The sequence below is a fragment of the Meleagris gallopavo genome, chromosome 1 (genome assembly GCF_905368555.1).
Source record: "Meleagris gallopavo chromosome 1, MGAL_WU_HG_1.1, whole genome shotgun sequence".
NCBI classification, from domain to species: Eukaryota; Metazoa; Chordata; class Aves; order Galliformes; family Phasianidae; genus Meleagris; species Meleagris gallopavo.
In genome coordinates this window covers 107,520,689-107,542,445 of record NC_139404.1, presented here as the reverse complement: position 1 = coordinate 107,542,445, position 21,757 = coordinate 107,520,689, and the positions used below count along the sequence as shown (strand labels likewise).

Genomic DNA, 21,757 nt, shown 5'->3' with positions numbered 1-21,757 from the left:
CCCTGGTCAGCAGAAGAGTGCCAAGACCTGCTGACAGACAGCATTTCTCACAACCACTCAGCAGCTGACCTTAGTGATCCAAGGAAAGACATACAAGGTGCAAGCCAAGTGAGGAGTAAAGAATAAGAACTCCTGCTCATAGATACCCAGAAGCTGGAGAATCCCTGTCTAACAGTCATTCGTGCCCTACAGCCAAATGCCACAACTGGTCCTTTTTAGCAGCAAGATATTTCATTGGGATGTGCTGTTTGGTTCAAGCCAAGTCAGCCTCAGATATGTCAACAAACGTGGACAGCAGTTTCTGGTTTGGAACTTCTTGACCATTTTTGGCTAGTAGAGAAAGAGGTCCAGTTAAAATCCTCAAGTTTTTAAATCCTATGCAATATAATCTGGCATAGTTTCATTTCTTGGGGGAAAAAGAACTTCAAAATTTGAGTTTATTCTAATAAGATGAAAAATAGTTTTAAATACATGAAAGTTGTTGCCAAGCCAAATACTACATGCAACCTTACTACATAATTATAGAATATGTGTGCAAACATACAGTTTTTATGTTGGAAAAAAAAAAAAAATTAAAGCCACAAGTTTTCACCTCCTTCAGCAAATGATTAACTGTATGCTTAGGCTATTCAGATATGGAACCACTTCCGTGGCCACAGCACAGTGTTTTTCATATCACACATTTCTCTACATTTAAAGCCTCGGTGTTGTGATAATGTCAAAATTTCCAGTCAGCAGCAATGTACTTTGTGAAACAATTTCAAGTGGAACCTCTAAGCTAGTGGACTTGCAGATTCAAAGCAAGTGCAGGTACCTAGTATGGCTCAGTCAAGCACCACACTGGCAGGGTCTTATCATTTAAAAATAACTAAAGCACACAACTGTACCAGTTTAGATTACTAAGAGAGAATTCCTTAAGGAAGAGCAATTATGTCACTTAGCACACAAAACTTTCCTTAATATTTCAGTAATTTCTTTTGGGCTTCCTTCTTTTCACTTGGAGGAATTTACTTCATGACCTAGTTTTCCTGTCAGAAAGATGACTAGTCACACACTTATACACACACACACAAAACTGCCCTGAAAACACATGGCTACAACAAAGCAGATGAAAGTATAAAAAGAATGAATGCAAAGCAGATGAAAAAGGACAGAAATACTTCACACCCACCTTTCAAAACTGTAAGAGACCAAAAGTATATAAAGACCAGAGTTGAATATGCCCTCCCAACTCCCATCAATATTTCAGCACTGGAAGCAATGTCTCAGAACTATAAGGAAAACTGTATTGTGAAAAGAAAGTGGTAATGCTTCAATTTCTTGACATGCATCCAATGTCCATACTGTTTTGATGTGCCTTGTGTTGCAGGCTGAGAACTCTGTGCCATGTATTGACTGGCAAATCAACTAGCAAAATAGCATCCCCGTACTTGGCTAAAGCTCAGGAGTTAGTCCTAGCAACAGCCAGCAATTTCATCAGTTAAAAGAAATTGTAAACTTAAAGATCCCTGAGAAAAGCCAGAGTCTTGGAAGAGCTGACAATCCTACAGCCCATGGCACTGATTTCCAAGCACAATGTTTTAAGAGAATAATCATCTTGCTTTCAAATGCCTTCTTAAATGCTTACTGTTCTTAAAGAGTACTTAAAAATATTTGACAAAACCTTAGTGTAGAAGTAAAAACAAACAAAAAAAACACTCCCCCAACCTCTGTCTTTAAGCTACCGCATGCTCTAACAGCATATAAACAGGCAAAATCACAGAACAGATGACTGGCAGCATAGAAGTACAGTACATACTTCAGATACTTTAGAACTGGGAAGCAAACAGTTAAATAAGCTGCAGAATTTCCTGTTTCTCAAAGCACAGAGAAGTTCCCTGTTGCCTCCATGTTCCTCAAAACAAAGTGGTGTCTGCTTCCAGAGCTGTGACAAATGCTGCACCTGGGCTTCCAATCAGTCCTGCAGCAGCTTCTTTATGTTCTCTTCAGCCATAATACATTTTCTAGTCTTTGTTCTTTATGTTTTGTTTTTTGTGTTTTTTGTTTTGTTTTTGTTTTTGTTTTTTTTTTTTATTTAGAGGGAACTATTTATCTCCATACTCTTAGGAGTTTGATATATTAAGAACCCAAGTAAAAAGCAGTGTGAAAACATGTTTCCCTTACTTGCTTTGCTTCACTAACCCACAACAGACTCATTTCAGCTACAACGACTATCCACATAGGCAATAACATTTGCATAGTTGCTAAAATATTACTTTTCCTCACCTTTCTTCCTCCACCATGGCCCTTCTTGGACAGAGTAGGACAGTTCTTTAAACTCAATGTTTACAGCTGGTCTGCGTGGTAGGTATGAGAAACGGTGAGCTTCTGTCAGAGTATTGTCCACTTTTTTCAAGTGTCCATTCATCAGTCGAATGTCTTGGTTATCTGTGCCATTTGAGACCACTTCATCCACTGAAACACACACTGACTTTGGCTCGACCATAGTACAGGCAGAATTGCTGGCGTTCTAGAGAGAAAGTTGAAGAAAAAGCAAAGTTCACATGCTTTTGTTCGGGAACACATTTCAAAACCTTCTGCATAAGAATTATTATTATTTAAAAGTAAAATCCAACCACATAATCCAGAAAAGTATGCTGAAAGGTGAAAAACAAAACAAAACAAAACAACAACAACAACAACAAAAAAGCCACCTTTTATTTGTTCCACCAGTGTCTTCATAGAAGAGGCATAAAAGAGCCTGCATACAAAAGACAGTTCCTCTGGCACTAGTTTCCTCTCAAAAGCTACAAACAGCACATCAGTATCTACCTTCAGAAGTGAATAGATCTTGGACCAGAATAATACAGCAGAAGAATGCAATTTCTAAGTACAGTCACATTGTATTCCTTCCAAGAATTGAGTTCTAGTTGCTCTAATCCCAGGGTTTGTACTGGGACAGAGTTGAAGAATGAAGGAAGTTTTTTTGTGCAGAAATGTCAAAAGATAGCCGCTCAAAAACTCCAAGACTTATCCCTTCAGATCAGAACACACATCTGTAAATGTGAAACTGTACAAGTTATATTTCTGAAAATTTTGAAATGTGCTGTTTTCTGCCTTATCTGCTCATGCAGCAATAGTTCTGGAGACTCTGCAACAGCACTACAAGAGGAAAGCACAAAGATTTCCATCCAAAATCTTTCCTTATTTGACAGCAATCCCTAATGGAAATCTTATCAGCTACATAAACATACTAAACCCTGTTCCAGTACTAGCACTGCTGACACTGCAAGGTCAGTGCTCTCAGCTCACAGCCTCTTGCCTCTTTGCCCAGCGTAGCACTCAGTGCAATTCCACTTGGCATTCTTTGGACTGAGGCTCCTTCCTCTCCTCTGCTGAGCATACCAGCAGCCTGCAGCCTGCTCTTCTTTCTAGTTTACACACACAAAATCTGAACTTCTTCTATTCCTTTTACCCACATGAGCACCTTGCATCAGTATCAACAGGGTACATCCAAAGCCTAAAGGAAAACAACCAGGAATCTTCTTCAGCTGAACAGAATTTTGAACAGTTCAGAGGATGTCCTTTATCATAAGTACGTAACATCATGTCGCGTGTAACATCTGTGCAGTTGTCTACTAAAACACCTAATGTTTTTAATGCAGATCTGTATCAGAAAGTAATTCCATAGCTGGCTTATGGCCTAGGCTTTCCATCCTGTCACCCCTATCCAACAGCCTACATCATTCCAAAGATATCTCTGAAAAAAGCAGATATGCTACGCTTCTTTCAAAGGTGCCAGTCTTGAACACTCTCAACAAGGAGCTGTAGGTCATGCCACTGTCAACTTCTATTCACCCTCCAAAGCAACTAAGTCACACTGCCACTTCAGAAGTCGATACATTTCCACTGTGCCACTGTCATCCTCTCTATTATGGAGAATGGTCTCCCCATTTATATGGTAAAAGCAGTGCTTTCCAGATCAGTCACTTATTATGAATGCTGATGAAAAACCCTAAAGCACAGTCCTACAAAACCAGTAGACCGCAGTCTTCCAATTCTTCTTGGTTCTAGATGTAAAAATCCAATCTGCTCACCACACTTTCTCAAGTGAACAACTTTAATTATGCTCTCAAGTGACTAAGAGGTTAGGTATCCAGTAACACTTACTCCTGATTTCTTAAAGAGTTGACTGTAATGGCACAGAATTTGAACAAAACAAGCGTAATGTGAAACATCTTAGACTTGAGTCATTAAAGCAAGGGGACCTCCCTCTTCCTTTAAAAAATAATTAGATGGTGTGTTAATAATATTCTTTCCTGAATGTTTTCAAGGCTTAACTTTGAAACTCTCTGACTGCTTGGTTCACAGAACCTACTGAATGCTTTCATGTGTCAGAGACAATATCCAAAAAGTAGCCCTCAATGAGCAGGTCACCTTGAGAACTCAAGGGACAGTGAGGACTCCTCCAGCTTATTTTGATCCAAAAAGAAACATGCTTGCCAGACAACTTCAACCTGCTGGGAGTAGGAAGCCAGAGACTTGTATTCCTGGGATACTGAGCAAACCGTTTTGGTCTCTGGGTGGATTGGAGCATCTGCTTACAGCAGACCATGACACAACCTGTCCAGCCCTTAGGACACATGCCAGCCTCTTTGGGGGACACTACCCCAGAGGGCTGGGACAAATGAATCCCGCTGACCGTCAGGTGGGCTCTGCCAGTTCATGGAGCCGCAGCCCTGCACAGTGATTCTTTAGGCACACTTCCGTACATCTACAAACACAAACAAGATGCTCGCTGCTCCAATGACGCGGCGATGTGTGCAGACATCAAACCGTTGTCCGTCTCGAACAGACAGAAATAGCATTTGTACTGAAAGACAGCCTTACATCGCAGCTGAGCTCACGCCGTTGTATTCCTCAGCTTCCCGTACAGCGCTCAACCGCTTGCTGGTGTTTACCAGGCACGGCAGCGAAACGGTCCCCAACGCTCTGCAAACAACTTCCCTCTCTCATCAAACCGAGGCCGTTACGCACCAAGCCGATGCTATTATGCAAAGACCCGGAGAGGTTACGGTCCTCCCGCAAATCTGTTTTGAGAACCATCGGAGAACGCCCGCAGAAGCCCCTAATCCCCTTCAGCAGCTCAAGCCCAGAGGTAACTGCCGGTCAAACTCCGCCGTCCTTACAGCTGCTGCCGCCGCCGAGGGGCTGCCCCACCAACCCCCAGCCCACAGCCGCCCCGCGCCGACGGTCACCCCCCGCCCTCCGCCCGCTGCACCTCACGCCCCCTCGTTCCCCGCTGACCCGTGAGGAAGCACGCAAGCAGGGCACCCCTTACCAGAGCGGTGCCCAGGGAGAATGCCGCCATCAGGCATGCCATGTGCCCCGCTGCCCGGCCGCCTGCTCCTGCTGTTCCTGCTGTCCCTGCTGCTCCTGCTAACGGCAGCTACCGCTCCGCCAGCGCCGCGCGGAGCCCTCGAGAGTCGCCCGGATTGGTGGCGGAGGGAGGGAAGGAGGAGGAGGGAGCGGCCTCCTGCCGCGCCCAGCTGGCCCCGCCCGGCCCCGCCGCGGGCTGAGGAGTGCGGTCCGTAGCCACCCAGTTCCCTTGGGGTACGGGGTTTGCCCCCGCTCTGGGCAGGGCGTGGGGATCCTGCTGGATGGCAAGCTGGACGTGAGCCTACAATGTGCCCTTGTAGCCCATAAAGCTGACCGTGTTCTGGGTTGCATTCAAAGAAGCGTGGCCAGCAGGGTGAGGCAGGTGATGCTGCCCCTCTGCTCTGTGCTGGCGAGACTTCAGCTGGAGTACTGCGTCCAGATGGGGAGTCCTCAGTACAGGAGAGATGTGGATCTATTGGAATGTGTCCAAAGGAAAGCCACAAAAATGATCTAAGGGGTGGAACACCTTCCTACAAGGACAGGGACTGTTCAGCCTGGAGAAGAGAAGGCTCCAGGGAGACATGAGAGTGGCCTTTTTGTATCTAAAGGGTGGCTGTATGAAAGAAGGAGAAAGACTCTTTAGCAGGGTCTGCTGTGATAGTACAAGAAATGGTTTCAAACTAAAGAGGAGATTTAGATTGGATATAAAGAAGTTTTTTACAATAAGGATGGTGAGACACTGGCACAGGTTGCCCAAAGAGGTGGTGGATACCCCATCCCTGGAGACACTCAAGGTCAGGCTGGATAGAACTCTGTGCAGTCTGATCTAGCTATAGTTGTTCCTATTCATTGCAGGGGAGTTGAACTAGATGGCCATTAAGGGACCCTTCCAACACAAACAATTCTATGAGTCTATTTAAGTAGGAGCCCAAACCACATCCTTGCCCATTAAATGCACTGGATGGTGTGCTGTTAGAGTTGTGCTGGCACTTCCAACACGAATACAGATCCACGACTAGATTTCAAGTCAGAGTAGTTAGCCTCCCTACCTAGTGGCATAGAGCTTGGCCCAGCCACGAGCCTTCCTTTGTGCATCTGAAGTTATATGTCCTCTGGGCCCATTTTCCATAAGCCCTGGTGCTCCCTTCCCTCAGGTACCATCAGAAAGAGCATAAGGTAGATAAATCATAACAGGGATCTGAGAACTGGATTCAAAAATGTTTTATACATATCTCCCACGAGACCTGAGAAGGGCTGTGAAATACGGCTATGTATGTTAGGCATTTAAAGATGTCACATACCCACAGATTGCTGGGTAAAAGGAGATACAGAGAAAATGCATGAGATATCCTCATTTTAGTGCCCATGTGATACAGACAGCACAATGCTTAGTTCTCCTGCCTTTCAACTTCTTGAGAAGAAGCAAGATAAAACTACTGTAGCACAGCACAAATGTACAGTACCGAAATCTGCTGCACAAACAAAAGTTTTAGCTCGGGCTGTAAGCAGCTTTTGGCACTAAGGTTGAATAGTGCTGTTCACAAAGCAGTCCTGCAGAGAAAGGTATGCACAGTTTGTCTGCTTTGGGAGTACCAATGCTGCTGCCTGCCAGGACCAGCCCAGCATAGAGGGAGGTCATGTTATTTGGGATAAAGTGACACGGAGACACAAACCCTCCTGACATGGGGCACAGTATGAAGACAAAGGAGGGCTCCATCACTCATATTACTGTCCATGGGAATTCTGCCTGAGCACGAGTACATGATCACATCCCAGGGATTTATTTTTTCACAGTGGCTGCAGTATCAGTACCTACCAGAGCTTCCTGTAAAACACTGAGAGCTAGAAACAGGTTTCACAGAAACTGAATTCTATTTGGTATCTATTTTGATATCACACAGAGAAAAAAAAAAGATTACATAAGAAGCCTGCTAAAAATAGCAGTCTCCTGCATTCCTACATTCCCTCATTAACTCTTCCATTAGCTTTAAGGGTGATCCCCTGGTCCCTGCAGACAAAAATATCAAGAACGCAACTCTGAGAAGAAAGATAAGAGGAGAGAAAACCACGTTGAAAAAAATCCAGGGCAAAAAAAAAAAAAAAAACAAAGAAAAAGAAAAAAAGAAAAAAAAAAAAAGGAAGCTACAAATGAAGGTGAGGACAAGCAGGCAGGAACAAAACTCTCACTCCTAAAATAGATGAGGAAACAGTAGTAGCTTCCAGGCTTTACAGCAGGGTAAGCATTGCAGGCAGTGGGTTGATACAGCCCACGGGAAAGAAAAAGGACAGCACAAAAAGAAATGAGCTGGGAAGGGCAGGGCAAAGTGGGAGCGTGTCAGCAGTAGGAGGGGACAGATTTACAGTACGGTCTCAGGAGTAATTGTGGTGTCTTATTGATAGCTCTGGTGTCTCTGTACAAGATCTAGTTCACATGGAGAAGCAGTACAGCCTGGGGGAAAACAGCAGCCAGCATGGATGTAGTTGATAAGGTACAAAATGTGGGAAAAGTTTAATTCAGAAGAGTGGAATAGGTGGATGAGGAAAAGAAAGTATAAAATACAAAATATTCTAGATGGAGTCTTCATTAAAAAAAAAAAAAATATATATATATATATTATACATATATGAGGTATATATATATACCTTGGCTGTAATTATTTGCAGCTTGTTGATTTTAAGTGGTTTAGGCTGAGTTCAAGGAATTTTGGAAAAAAGATTTAGAGAGTTTTCAAAACATTTTCAGTGTTTTAATATTTACCAGAGAAAAGCATTTGGAGTTTTCTTGTCAGAACTCTTCCTATATCTATCTAAAAAGCCAAAGGATCTGTGAGCAGAAAGAAGCTTATCCCAATGTAAAATGCTCACACGCATTTATTGACCCAAATTAAAACCCAGTAACAACAGTTCATCCCAGACAGTTTGTCACCTTGCTGTTTCGAAATATCCATTGCTTTGGATGGTTTCTGAATTATGTTTTTTCACTTCCTGTGCTTTGCCCCAATTATCTTGTAGATCTAATACAGTAAGGGTGAAAAGAACATCAGTAGGTTTGAACAGCCAAAAGGTGAGGTTGAGAAAAGCCCTTATGATCTGATTCTAAGTAAGGCTGAGAGCCTTCATTTCTGGCAGCTAAGAGCTGGGAGTCTTCATGATGCCATGAAGCTGGAAAGCAAATAATGATGATAATGATGATGATGATGATGATGATGATGATGATGCAGGCTTACTGGAAGACAGTTGTTTGAAATAAAGAGATAATTTTCTATTTAAGTACCCAAGTAATAGGAGTTGGAAGATATCAACACATACATGGCTTTTGTATGATAACGTCAGATAAAACACCAGTGACATTTCAGGTTTTCCTGTGCTACTAAGAAATTCTAACAAGCTCTGAGCTCAGTATCCAACTAAAAAGTTACAGCACTTTTTGGAAGTGGGCTGGAAATTTGAAGAAAGATCTCAGCAAAACACAATAAACCCCTGAATTAGACCAGATTTTATTATTTTCCCTTTCTGCTGTTTACATACCCTGTTTTAGTGGAACAACATCATAAACCCTCTCATTTTTTCCGATACCTTTTTGTACGTGACATTAATACTTCCCTTTCTATACTGGAAATATTCACGTAATGCTATTTGAGAAGAATGCAGTCAGTCAGTTTAAACAGATCTGCCTTGAGATCTATTTAATATTGAAGAACATAATCAGTCATTCCTTTCATGCTACCCTCTGTTTAATGGGTGGGATTCATCTCTAATTTTAGCTGCCTGGAAAATTGTTATCTAACCTAGTCATGCGGTGCCTTTCAGCCAGTGGAGAGAAATGGGTCTCCACAAAAGAAAATTCAGTCTTCTTAAATATTTACTTTGATATAGGATGGATAGGCTTCTAGACCTATCTTGGATTCCCAATCAACTAGGGACTCAAGACACCTAGCTGGGGTTAGCCATGGCCACTGCTACAGAGATGGATACCATCTAAGCTGTGTTCTTATTCCGCTTTTGTCTTCAACTAACATTTTCAGGAATGACACAAGAGGTGTCACATGTTTATTTTACATGAGATATCATATCTGTTTTTATAGCTGAGTGCTCCAACATCCAGAGATTCAAGGGCAAGAAATTCAAGAACTAAGGACCAATTTATTTCTTACCAGTTTTAGTTGCAATTCATTTGTATGGCTACTGTCTATTATACTGATGGGAAATAGTAGGGCTTACAGCACTCATTTTGATACAAGTGCATTATCTGTCTGAGTTTTTTAACTCAAGCATACAGAGGTGAAGTGGAAAAAACTAGCAGTAGGTGCACCGGATTAGCTCAATTCTGCAGAAGTTGATTGTCCATTACTTTATATTTAAGTAACCCTCACTTACCATAGCCAGCTGATCCCAAGACGTGTTAGTAGAGAAAAAGTAAGCACATCATCCTTCTTCCTGCTCAAACAAATAGAGTTATTTTCTCTGAGATGGAGCATAATTTATATGAACTCACTGCTTTCAGTTGATACCAACATAGTACACTCACAGTAAATTTACTTTCCATTAGTTATAATGAGATGAGAAATAGTAAAATGTCATCTTCACATCACACTGGAGGCAGATAGGGACTGAGTATCTCTAGGGAAAAGGTCCCCAGTAAAGAGGCTGTTTCATACAGACCTACAGTGTTGCCCCATCTGGCAGCCCCCCAAAAGGAGAAATGAAATAAGATGGGGAATTGCCCAAGCAATCAGTATGCTCTGGGAGTGGGCATAAACTACAAAACCAAACCAGAGATGCAGGCACTATGACTGGAAGTCACAGCTAAGAGCAGCTGGATTTGGGGGCATCACATCTCCTAGACTGCACGCTAACAGGCAGGCAGCACAGAGCGTAACCTCAGGGTCTGAGTGCCGGGGAGCAGGTGATAGTGCTCACAGTGATAGCCAATGGGAGGAGCTTCAACAACCTTGCTGTGAGCAAATCAAGAGAAGAACATATTCCTGTGGCCTGAAGAAGAGGCTTCAATCTCAATTCACAGGGAAACTTGACATTTAGATGTGGCACCAGGCTTCTGAAACTCTTTTTACCACCTTAAGCTCCCTATACAATGCCTAAAGAGAGCATCAGCCACCTGGGAAAGGAATACAGAGAAGCCAGCAGGAAAAGTTAGGCCAAAGAAAATGCCAGGGATAGACTGGTGCCTGGAGGACTTGGACTCAGCCTTTAAAATCTGTTTCCAAAGGGAATTCTCAGCCATGACGCTGCTTCATTTTTTGCTGATGGAAAGATACAAACAGCACCAATCCCACTACACCCAATTATCCAACAACTGAGCATTCATCCTGCTGCTGAAAAGCAAATTTCAAATTCTGCCTCTGCTCAGTTTTAGGAAAAGTCATGGACAGGCCCGTTGAGATGGGACAAGGTCCTTATAATAAGTCAAGGAAAGTTTAAGGATTCTCTAGGGAAAGTATTTGGTGTCTTTCCCATTGCAGTTCTGTGAAAATGTATCTGAACACTAACTGGGGAAGGGACCTGAATGCCATCCTCCCCTTTGCTTTCTCTGTGAAGTAAAACAACTTCAAGCAGTCTGGAGTTTTACCCCAGAGTATGCAGCTCCACTACGAAGGACGTGAAGCTCAGGTTCAAGCTCCCTGCTCCATCTTACATGGAACAGTTATGGTGCCAGCTAGAAAAACACTCCAGTATTGCACTGCAGCACTGAAATCTTTGAAGTATGATTACCAGGCAACAAAACCAGGTTGTTGGACTCTCGGCCTCATAGAGAAGTTCCATGTCCTTCTTTAGCTCAGGGGTTAAAAAAAAAAAGCTGCTAAAGCACTCCAAAGCAGTGATGTATTGAGAAATTCATCCCACTCACTACCAGTAGCCCATGAGTCTGACAGGGGAACAGAGATCCAGCAACTTATATCATCCATCTACCAGGATGGTAGAAAAAAGGAGCATAGCAGAGGCAGGGAAGCTTATTAGAAGAGTATTGCTTGTTACATGCACTTGGTAATGCTTTTGTCTAAGATTACATTTCAGAACAAGAAATATGTGTGATGTACGCTGAAGGGGATGCTTGATCTCTAGGAAGCCTCCCAAGAGAGCAGAGCTGCCATTACCTGTCATGGTTATCAGAATGAGAAAGTGCCACTTTGGATCAATGAGCTCCTTGGAGTCCCTGACACAGCTAACTGCAGCTTGCAGATAGTGAACTTGGAGACCCAAAAATAATCTGTCACTAGCACAAACCTCATGGCCACAACGTTCAGTAGTACTTGTCTTCCTTGGCCAGCCCACAGGCCTTCACGATGAGCCTTTCCCAATTAACTGGTAAATTGATACATGTCAAACTAGGTGGCCTACCTGCTAGTCTGATCCCTTATATACCATGTGTCCTTCAGTCATGTGTGGTGACCCTGTATGGGAAACAGCAATATTCAACTCTCTTCTGAGCAAATGTTCTGGTTTGATTTTAAGGTATGAAATCAAAGAAGGGGAAGATCCTCTTTTGCACTTTACACCACTGTTTTGCCATTTGCTGTAAAACAATCTGTAGAGTATTTACATGTCTATCGCAGCTCCTGACTATTTATTTATATGTATAAGTAACGAGGTTAAAAAGCCCTTTACAGTTTGGTATTCTTCTATCCCCTGGTCTCAAGAACATAGATACTTAGACATAACATAACAAGCTGTACCCAATCTTCTATTTGATAAGCTAAACAAACTGAATTATTTAGGGCTTTCTACAGGGCAATTTCACCAGCTATTTTATCATTTGTGGCATTTTTTCATGCCTTTTCAGCCTCACTTTAGGAACAGTTGATGACAAAATGGGATGCAGTATTGCAGTGTCAGTACCACCAGTGCCATATCCAGAGAATATTACCTTACTTATGCCCCATTCATGCACTGTTAGTCCAAGATACCATTAACCTTTTTTGACAACAGCATAACTGTGGGAGCTCATGCTGGCTTGCTTATCCTTTGATTGCCAAATCCTTTTCTGGGTCCATTCCTGCTGGGATACTGCATCCTATTCTGTAGGCATGACCTTCTTTCCTTGCTTCTAAAAGTGTGTCTGTGCAGTTAGCTACTTAAATACATTTCACTTAAATAGGTCAAGCTTATCAAAAAGTCAAGATTGTTGTATGCAACATTTCTAGTCTCTTTGTTTACCGTTCTGCATAAGTCACACACCTTAATCAGCAGAGGAGATATATTTACTTCTGAATCACTGATGCAAATATTTAATCACTTCAGGCCTAACACTATCACCAGTGGAATCTTAATCAAAACATGCCCATTAGAAGTTTCTCCTATGATGATTGCCTTGAGATGTGTTAGTTTACCACTTTGCTAAACTACTTAGCTTATTTTGTATTACTGTATAGTATTGGACAGGTTCTCACAGAATACCAATTCAAACCTCTCAAGAATGTAGCTATATCACATGTGAGTGTGCATGTATGTTCATAAATCAGTGCTGTATCAGGGCTCATGAAGAAGGGAGACATGATCTGGCTGGGACAGGCTCAGAAAAGGGCAGTCTTCTTGACAGATGGCGTTGAAAGCACAGTTCATTATTACTTTATCTCAAGCTGGTTTCATGCTCCCAAACCCAATCCAGCCCAGTCTTTTCTGAATTATGATGCAACACTATTAAGGATAATGGAATTTCCCCAGGATTCCAAGTGTAATTCAGCTTGATTAAGTTTCTCTGATATTTTTATAGTCATGTAAAAGAATCGAAACTATCCAGACAAGTGTTTTAAAAGTTTGATAAAATTAAGTGCAATGTAGCATCCACCTCCATCTTAAGAACCTTCTTACTTCTTAGTACTTTGTATTTCCTTGAATTCATCAGCTTAATCACACCATGCAGCTATCTTCTAAACACTAAACAGAAATATTTATTAAATTACTATTTTCTGCATTCATCAGGCATCTCAGGTTCATAGCAAGTCTGTCTCAGACTCTTCTTATGTTGTCTTACTTGTATACAGACAGACTGGCACCAGCGGTCCCTCAGCAACTGGTGGTTTCCAGTCTAGTAGAGATAGTAAGCAACCAGCTACCTTGCATCAGATACGGTGTTTTTAAGCGTTACCACTCTGCTACTTTTAAAAACTCTGGCAGTGGCTCACTACTGACACACCCATGTTAAGGTCTGCTTGTATTTCCACCAAGGTCTGCTCTGCATAGTGCATGAACTACTGATTTTATCCAGTAGTCCTTTATTTTCCTTCTCTATTTTAAGCCATTCAGATCTACTTTCTATGTTACCTGTGCACACATGGACGTGTGGAATTTCCAGTTGCAGAGCACTCTTGGTGAGAAGTTCCTCACAACCACACGTGAATATTGCTCTGGTTAACCTATGCTCAGTGGCAGCAGGTTGTATCATTGAGGGAAGACAGATCACTCATATGGACATCCCAAACTAATGCCAGTAATCCACTGAACTTAGCTCAGATAATGTTTCCGAGTAGAAGAGGATATGCAGGAGGGACTTAACAAAGTAACCCCACTTTAGATGGAAATGTCTCAGTGTCATTTTATTGAGAAGATGTCAACAGGTTTGTAGCAACTTACCAGATTTTGGTTGTAAAAGGAAGGTGAAGAGGAGGAGGAACCCTCAAACAGGTCTTGGATGGACGTATTAGCTTCCCAGCTCCTGCCAGCCCAGTTGGTGCAGTGGATTGAAAGCCACCACCAGCAGCCTCCCCGGCCAGAGGCTGAGCAGACTGAAAGGATAACAAGCAGGTTCCTGCAGAGCCATTTGACTCTGGCAGTTTTCCAGCATAAAGCTTTTGGGCTGAAAAAATGACAAGCAATTTTGTACGTTGAGTCTGTGTCAGAGGTAGTTCCAAAATTGAATAGCCATTCCATTCTCTTATAAGCCCCTCAACTCCTCCAGCTCTCTTGTCAAGAAATCGAGTCAAACAAAAAAGAAATCACTAAATATTGTGCTTGTAACCTTAGTGAAAGAATGACTAATTAAAGTCATCATGAAATAATTACATACTGCATTGTACAAATGAAAAGGGAAACTGTTCCCAGCTACCCATGGAAACATCATTTAATAAAAGGGAAGGAGACAATTGCAATACAAGCTGTAGGATGAAGAAAGAAACCCTATTTTCTCATATTTTGGATACCAATCAGTTCTGATGTAGCACAAGTGAAATAAAATCAGATTACCCTTTCTTTGCAGGACTTTTTTTTGGCAGTGACAGATTAGTCCCTATTTTCCTGCAAGTTAAATATAAATACGACTTACACACTTTTGCACCATCATGTTGCAAAATGACAGCACAGCAAGTGCCAAGTTATTATAGCAAAACAGGTAGCACTTATTAACATGAGAATGAACAACTCAAGTTGAAAGGAGTATTCAAGTATGAAATAGCCTGGAAATTCTTCCTCTGATCTGAATAAGACTTTCAGCACTTTTTGCTGAATTAAGGAAATTGTTCACAGAGCAGTATGACCCCACTCATTATTAATATCAGGCCAAACTCAAGCCATGCACATAAAAATTCAAAAGAAGGGACAGAAGGGTTCATCGTCTATTGGATGAGAAATCTGCCGCTTCCTTGTCTGAAGCAGACAGGTTGCTGGCAGTGAGAATTATAGCAGGTGCGTCCCATCAGAGTTGCAGAGCATTAACACATCCCTGATTCTTCGCTGCTCTCAGAGCCCCATGCAGTATGCGTGATGAATTTGCAACGATGGACAATGATCTCTCATGAAGGAGTGAAGCAGTCATTGTTCTCCTTAACAGTTTTCCTTAGTTCTAGCAGTACTCACTCACAAGCCCTGAATTTAGCAGTAAAAGAGTTTTCAACTTTTCCATGCTTTAATTCTTTTATTTCTTCTTGTCCTCTGTCTCCTGCATAATCTGCACATGCTTATACTTTCTTTAGGGCCTGGATTGCACATTCTTTGATAATACACATGAGCTGGCTGCAGCTCTACATGCAAGCTACACAGGCTGGGACGCACAGTGATGTAGACGAGGGTGTGTGCAGTAATGCCCTGGTGTGTCTGAGCACCTTCTCCAATGCAGATATGTTGGGGACAGGATGTCCCCTCACGGTCAAGGTGATAGGAGTGTGCTGGTGGCATGTTGGACAAGGATGGCACCTTCTTCCAAGGCATGAAAGCTGGGGAGGGGTTTTCTTCTAAGACCTGCAGCTGTCTCATAACGTAGACATCCATGATACCATGTTGATCCAAGTTCCCTTAAGAATCATGTAATCATACAACCATTAAGGTTGGAAAAGGCCACTAAGGCCATCTAGTCCTACCATTAGCCCATCTCCACCATGTCCACTAACCATGTCACTCAGTGCCTCATCTTCACAGATCTTGAATACTTCCAGGGACGGTGACTCCACCACCTCCCTGGACAGTCTGTGCCACTGCCTCACCACTCTTTCTGAGATGTTTTTCCTAATACTGAACTTGAATCTCCCCTGGTGTAACTTGAGTCCATTCCCTTTCATCCTATTGCTGTTACTGGAGAGAAGAGGCCAGCCCCCACCTTGCCACAATTTTCTTTCAAGTGGTTGTAGAGAGCAATAAGGTCTCCCCTGAGCTTCCTTTTCTCCAGACTGAGCAAGCAAAGTTCCCTCAGCCGCTCCCCATCAGACTTGTGCTCCAGAACCTTAACAGCTTTGTTGTCCTTCTCTAAACATACTCCAGGGCCTAAATGTGTTTCTTGTAGTGAGGGGCCCAAAAGTGAACACAACACTCGAGGTGTGGTCTCACCAGATCTAAGTACAGGGGGATGATTGCTCTTGCTAGCTATGCTATTTCTGATACAAGCCAGGACGCTGTTGCTTTTCTTGGCCACCTGTGCACACTGGTGGCTCGTGTCCAGCCAAGCATTGACCAACACCCCAAAGTCCTTTCCCTCTGTGAAGCTTTCCAGCTATTCTGCCCCAAGCCTGTAGCGTTGCAATGGATTGTTGTGACTGAAGTGCAAGACCTGGCATTTGGACATGCTGAAGCTCATACAATTGGCCCCAGTCTATCCAGATCCCTCTGCAGAGCCTTCCTATCTGCAGGCTGATCAACAATTTTTCCCAACAAATGGAAGTATTTCTTGTTGGCTTCACCTCATCTAAAATAGACATGTAAAACAAAGGCAGATGGATCCTGTTTCAGGGATGCTCATTTTCCTCTCCTAACTACAAATACCTGTCACAGTATTGAGCAGCAAATACAGCTGCATCTTCAGGAATAGACAGAGCTGTGGTCTCACAGGGAGAGCTCTATCCTCGGGGACAGCCTTACCAGGTGGCAGGAGCTGTACCCCGCAGATTTAGGCACCATGCAGCAGAAGAGAAGGAAAAGGATATTTTCCTTGTACACTAATTAGGATTTGAAAACCAAAGCAACAGTCTCCCCAGGGCAGTAGTCATAGCACCAAGCCTGTCAGTCTTAAATTAGTGTTTGAAAAATGCTAATGCTCTCAGCCATAACGTCTGATTTTTGAATGGTCCTATGTGGACCCAGCAGTTGGACTGTATGTCCTAATGGGTCCCTTCTAACTCGAGATATTCTGTGATTCTATGATTCAGGTTCTTCTATGCAATGCTCAGTGCCAAGTGAATCCTCTGATAGCTAACACTCTGCAGCCATCCATTTCCCCAGACTAGAGAAATGATTAGACAACTGAAATGACCTTAGTAATAGCTAAGGAAAATGACACTTGGAATATCAGACTTTTTAATTAGCTGAGAGCTAATATTTAATTACATTTTTTATTTATAGGGTATTTTTTACTCAGATAATTTGGCCATGCTCATAAAATTATATCTTTTTTATAGTGATTTACTTTAGATGCTGACTCAGTAAAAATCTCCATAAGAAGTATCAATAAAGACTAAGAATCCATACTACTGTATGCGGCTTCTGAATGTAAAAATAGAAAACAAATTAACATTTTGAACATACTTGATGTACAATTAACCTTTTAATCAGCAGAACAGGATGCGTGGTGGTGCAGTGAGACGAATTAAAGTTTAGGAGCTTATGTCAATACCATACCACAGTGACAACACAGCAACAGCAGTGTCTAAGTCCAACAAATGCATCAGTTCCCTGACTCAAGCTGTAAGCAATTCCTTCACCTGCTGCCAATGTGCCACTCTGAACAAATGCAGAGCATACAAAAGAAAAGAGGGGTGAATGGAGGAAACAAATCAAAACCTTTTTATTTAAACGATTTAGTGGGTTTCAGGGCCGTGCTTTATACTGGTATTTGGGCACTCAAGGAGACAGGCAAGATCACACTGAGATTCGCACAGACACTTTCATCCCTTGCTTCTGTGACTGTAATCCTGCTATGAGTAACACGTGCTGGAAAAGAAAACACTTTGGGTGGCTTTGAGACAGGACTAAAGTGCATTACAAAGGCCATTAAAAGGGGAGTCAGCTTCCAGGCTGCCCTGCTGCTGAGACTGAACCAATAATTTAAGAATTTTTGAAGTTTTTAGTGCAAATGGTTCGTGGAGCAGCTGGTATGGGTACAGGGAGCACCATCTGCTGGGTACTGCTGCACAGTGCAGCACCTTGATTTGGTATTTTCATGAATAGTTCTCTGTTCGTGTCTAATCAATGTATTAATAAGATATTTAGAAGCTCAGAGATAGTGTTACGTGCATCCAATCTCAAACAAACAAAAAGCAACCAATGAACCAACCAAAAACCTTCTTTATGAAGCTAGAAGAATTGCCACTGAAGTAGCTTTGAAGTTGGTTCTTCCTCTCTTTTTTAAATTAACCCCAGAGATTCTTTTTTTTTTTTTTTTTTTAATTGTTTGCTTGACTGTGCACATGTGCCATGGGATCACATGCCTGCACTCATTCACTAGAACAACTATAAGTGAATCACAGAAAACTGGAGTGGACTTTGCTTAAGTGACCTCAGTGGTTACAAAGGCAACATGCTGATCCCATGAAAGAACCAAGTCTTCCTAAAGGCATCCTGACTCTACTCTAGAGTCCCATCTAACCTGCACTCATGTTGATGCTAGTGCAGGATTTTGAGGAGCTTAGAAAAGGACATTTTCAAGCAAGCAGTGAAAGCTTTCATTTCTCTGGGCTCAAGCATCTATTATTGCTTTATGTTCTAGCATAATTTCATGTCTCCACAGACAGCAAGAATGACTGAAAAGAGATGGGAGAGAGCAAACAACAGCTTTAGCAGCTCAAGGCAAACTTTTAGCTGGGGGCATGAGACTGCTGACTAGATGTGAACTGGCCACATTCCAGCCTCTCACTGCAAGCTTTCTAACCACAAACTGAGTACAGCCTATTATTTCTTAAATATTTGAAAGCTGAGTCCTTCAAGAACCAATTAACACTTGGAAATAATCAACAAACAGACATGTTTAGACAGTAAAAATGTTTAAGCACAATCTCTGTTTAGCAGCAGCACTGTTTGACTCTGTTTATGAAGTAGAAATCATTTTTCCAGCAAGCAGATGCACCAGTTTGATCCAGTCAGTGGTAGCTGAGCAGATACATCATGAGTTTGGGTCTCCAGAATGTGATGATCTGGGATTACTAAATTCTTACAGAGTAAGAATCACAGAATGGTTTGGGTTGGAAAGGACCTCACAGCCCACCCACCCCAACTCCTGCTGTGAGCAGGACTGTCCCCCACCAGCTCAGGCTGCCCAGGGCCCCATCCAACCTGGCCTTGAGCACCTCCAGGGATGGAGCACCACAGCTTCTCTGGGCAGCTGTGCCAGCGCCTCAACGCCCTCTGGGGAAGGAATTTCCCCCTGACATTTAATCTAAATCTCCCCTATTTAGTTTACAGCCATTTCCCTTTTTCATATCACTATCACATCCTCCTACTTATAAGCTCCCTTCAAGATCTTGAAGGCTTGTATCTGGATCCTTCTCTTCTCCAAGCTAAACAAGCCCAACTCCCTGAGTCTATTTTCATGGAAGAGTGCTCCAGCCCTCTGATCATCTTGATGGCCTTCCTCTGAACCCACTCCAATAGCTTCGCATCCTTCTTTTGCAGAGGGTCCTAGGCCTGGACACAGGCAATGGGAATCTGGATTATCAACTGGAATATTTCTTTTGCTAGATTATTTTCACATTTTAACATTTTAAAAGAAATGTCAGCAAGTTCTTCAAGTTCTTATTACAACATCAGTCATAAGGATTAGACATAATCCTAAAGCCTTGGCTTTGATCACAACATACGAAATGGAAATAGCAGATTAGGTGACTAGCACTTAGAAGGTAGCTAAAATTTGAACAGTGGAAGCTAATATCACCCAACATAGAATGAGGCTCACAAAATTTGTAGCTTGTCTTTTATCTTCAAGCTGTTGGAGTTGGAATGCTGGGTTAGGTGGGCCTTGTCTTCTAAGCCAACATAGCAAATCTTAAACAGCAGGCTGAAATATTTCTCGATTCTTATTCTGCTGGCACTCATGAGAATAATATCAAGTCAAGAGCCTTTTTAGAGGCCAGAAGGCAAATGCTGTCAGAAAAAGAAACGTTCAGACCTTGTAATTGTTGGAAAATAATGTAAAATCTCAACATTTGTGGTAAACCTTCTGTGATACTCTTGTTTGAATACCGCTCTAAAAACTTCAGAGGATATACCTTGCAGAGGTTCACTTGAGTAAAATATGCATTATCTACACTTCCTATATTTCCACACACAGACACAAAAAAGGTGTGAAACATTAAGATATGGTTGGTGTGTGTTGGGTCAGTGTTCTACTTTCAGACTAACACATGAGTCATGCTGTCCTACAGAAGTCTCATTTATTGCTTAGTTTATTACCTTCCATATTTAGGAACTTCAATATCATACCTCTATTTTTTACTGTTTTATAGAGAACATCCTTTGACTGGAAATGCTGTTAGTACCACAGATGAGATGGCCCAGAACCTTCTGCAGAGTTTCTCTGTTTGAAAGCATTCTTCTCTCCTCCTGTGTGATAGATCTTAAATCAGGTTAGACAAGAGTCTCACCCTGGAGATATAAACAAAAGCCAGCTATCTAGGTAACTTTGGATATCTTATCCTCAGCCATCTCTGTCCCACATTCTGGCCCCACATTTCAGAGCAGAAAATGTACACAAGCCAGTCTGACTGCCACTTGAAAATGAGGAAGAAATACCCTGAGGAAGGGATTTCTCAGTGTCTAGATGCCACAGCATGGTAGTATAGGGTATTTTTGGAATATGAAAAAAATGCTAGATGCAGTAGATCTAACTTTTCATGTTTAATCTAGTTCAAACAAATTGCGCTGCTCTTAAATCATATACTGGACCAAGGTAGCTTATTGTTGATGGAGGGGGCCATCTTCCCCTTGTGCACCTTGAAGAGACTCCACTTTACACAGCAGAAACAACAGATGCCTTCAGAATACAAAACTGTAAAAATAGAAATTTTATTTGTAAAATTTTGGGGAAAAAAGACACTTAAAATACCATATTTCTTCAGAAACAAAGGCATTTTACAAGGACTATTCCCAGAATTCCATAGTACAACCCTGCTGTACATGGTCTTTAGTTCAACATTGTTTGCAAGGACATCAGAAAGCTTTATTAACAATAAGATATTGCTGTTCAAAGTAGACCTCTCAAAAAGAATGAAAAAGTATTAAAATAAGCAAAAGAGCTCATTGGTATTTTCAGCACTGCTCACCAGAGAACTTATATTTACTGACAGAATGCATTGTTAAATGTTATTTTCCCACTCAAGGAAAAATAACAGCAAAAATCAGCTGTATTTAAAACATACAAGAAATAATTTTTAATAAATATTAATCATACCGAGGTGCTCATGCAACCAGCACAGGCCCTTGGCCTCACACCAACACTGCCTCTAAGCCCAGGGCAGAGACCATTGCTGGCTGTGATTTCCACTGGGACGATATTACATCTGAACTAAAGCAGCCTATACGTGTTGAGGCCAGCACCTAGACAGCTCAACCTTTCTGCTTACCCAGGTCCTTGGCAAGATTCATCCAGGAGCTGTAGGAAAGGATATATAAAACCTGACTGCACACAGAGGCTCTTTTCAGCGCTGATGTCCTGTAACATGCTACGATTCTGGACACTTCCCTACTCTAACCCTTACTAACTAACCATAACGCAATCAGCAAAGACAAAGGACATGAACTGCTCAGAGGGCTGGAGCCAGGGTCTCAGAACATCACAAGGTATTCAGTGCTTTCAGTATTTCAGTGCTGAGCATTGGCATACAGACAAAATACACAGACACAGGGAGAACTGCTTTGAGATTAAATAAGTAACTCCTACTGAAAATATGTACAGAAATATACTGCCTTTTATTATTTGTTCAGCACTTTCCAAAGAAAAAAATACACCACAGGAGAAGCAGACAGTAACCTC

General features: G+C 42.1%; 1 protein-coding gene across 1 annotated transcript in view; it reads right to left on the bottom strand.

Moving 5' to 3' along the window:
• Positions 1-5,644, bottom strand: part of ABCG1 (ATP binding cassette subfamily G member 1) — a 58,592-nt gene extending 52,948 nt beyond the window's left edge. The window contains exons 1-2 of the mRNA XM_010724548.4: positions 5,321-5,644; positions 2,266-2,509 (exon numbers count right to left, since the gene is read on the bottom strand). Of these exons, the coding sequence (XP_010722850.2) occupies positions 2,266-2,509; positions 5,321-5,362 (286 nt within the window). The 5' untranslated portion in view covers positions 5,363-5,644. The remainder of the gene's footprint in view (positions 1-2,265; positions 2,510-5,320) is intronic.
• Positions 5,645-21,757: the final 16,113 nt, after the last annotated feature.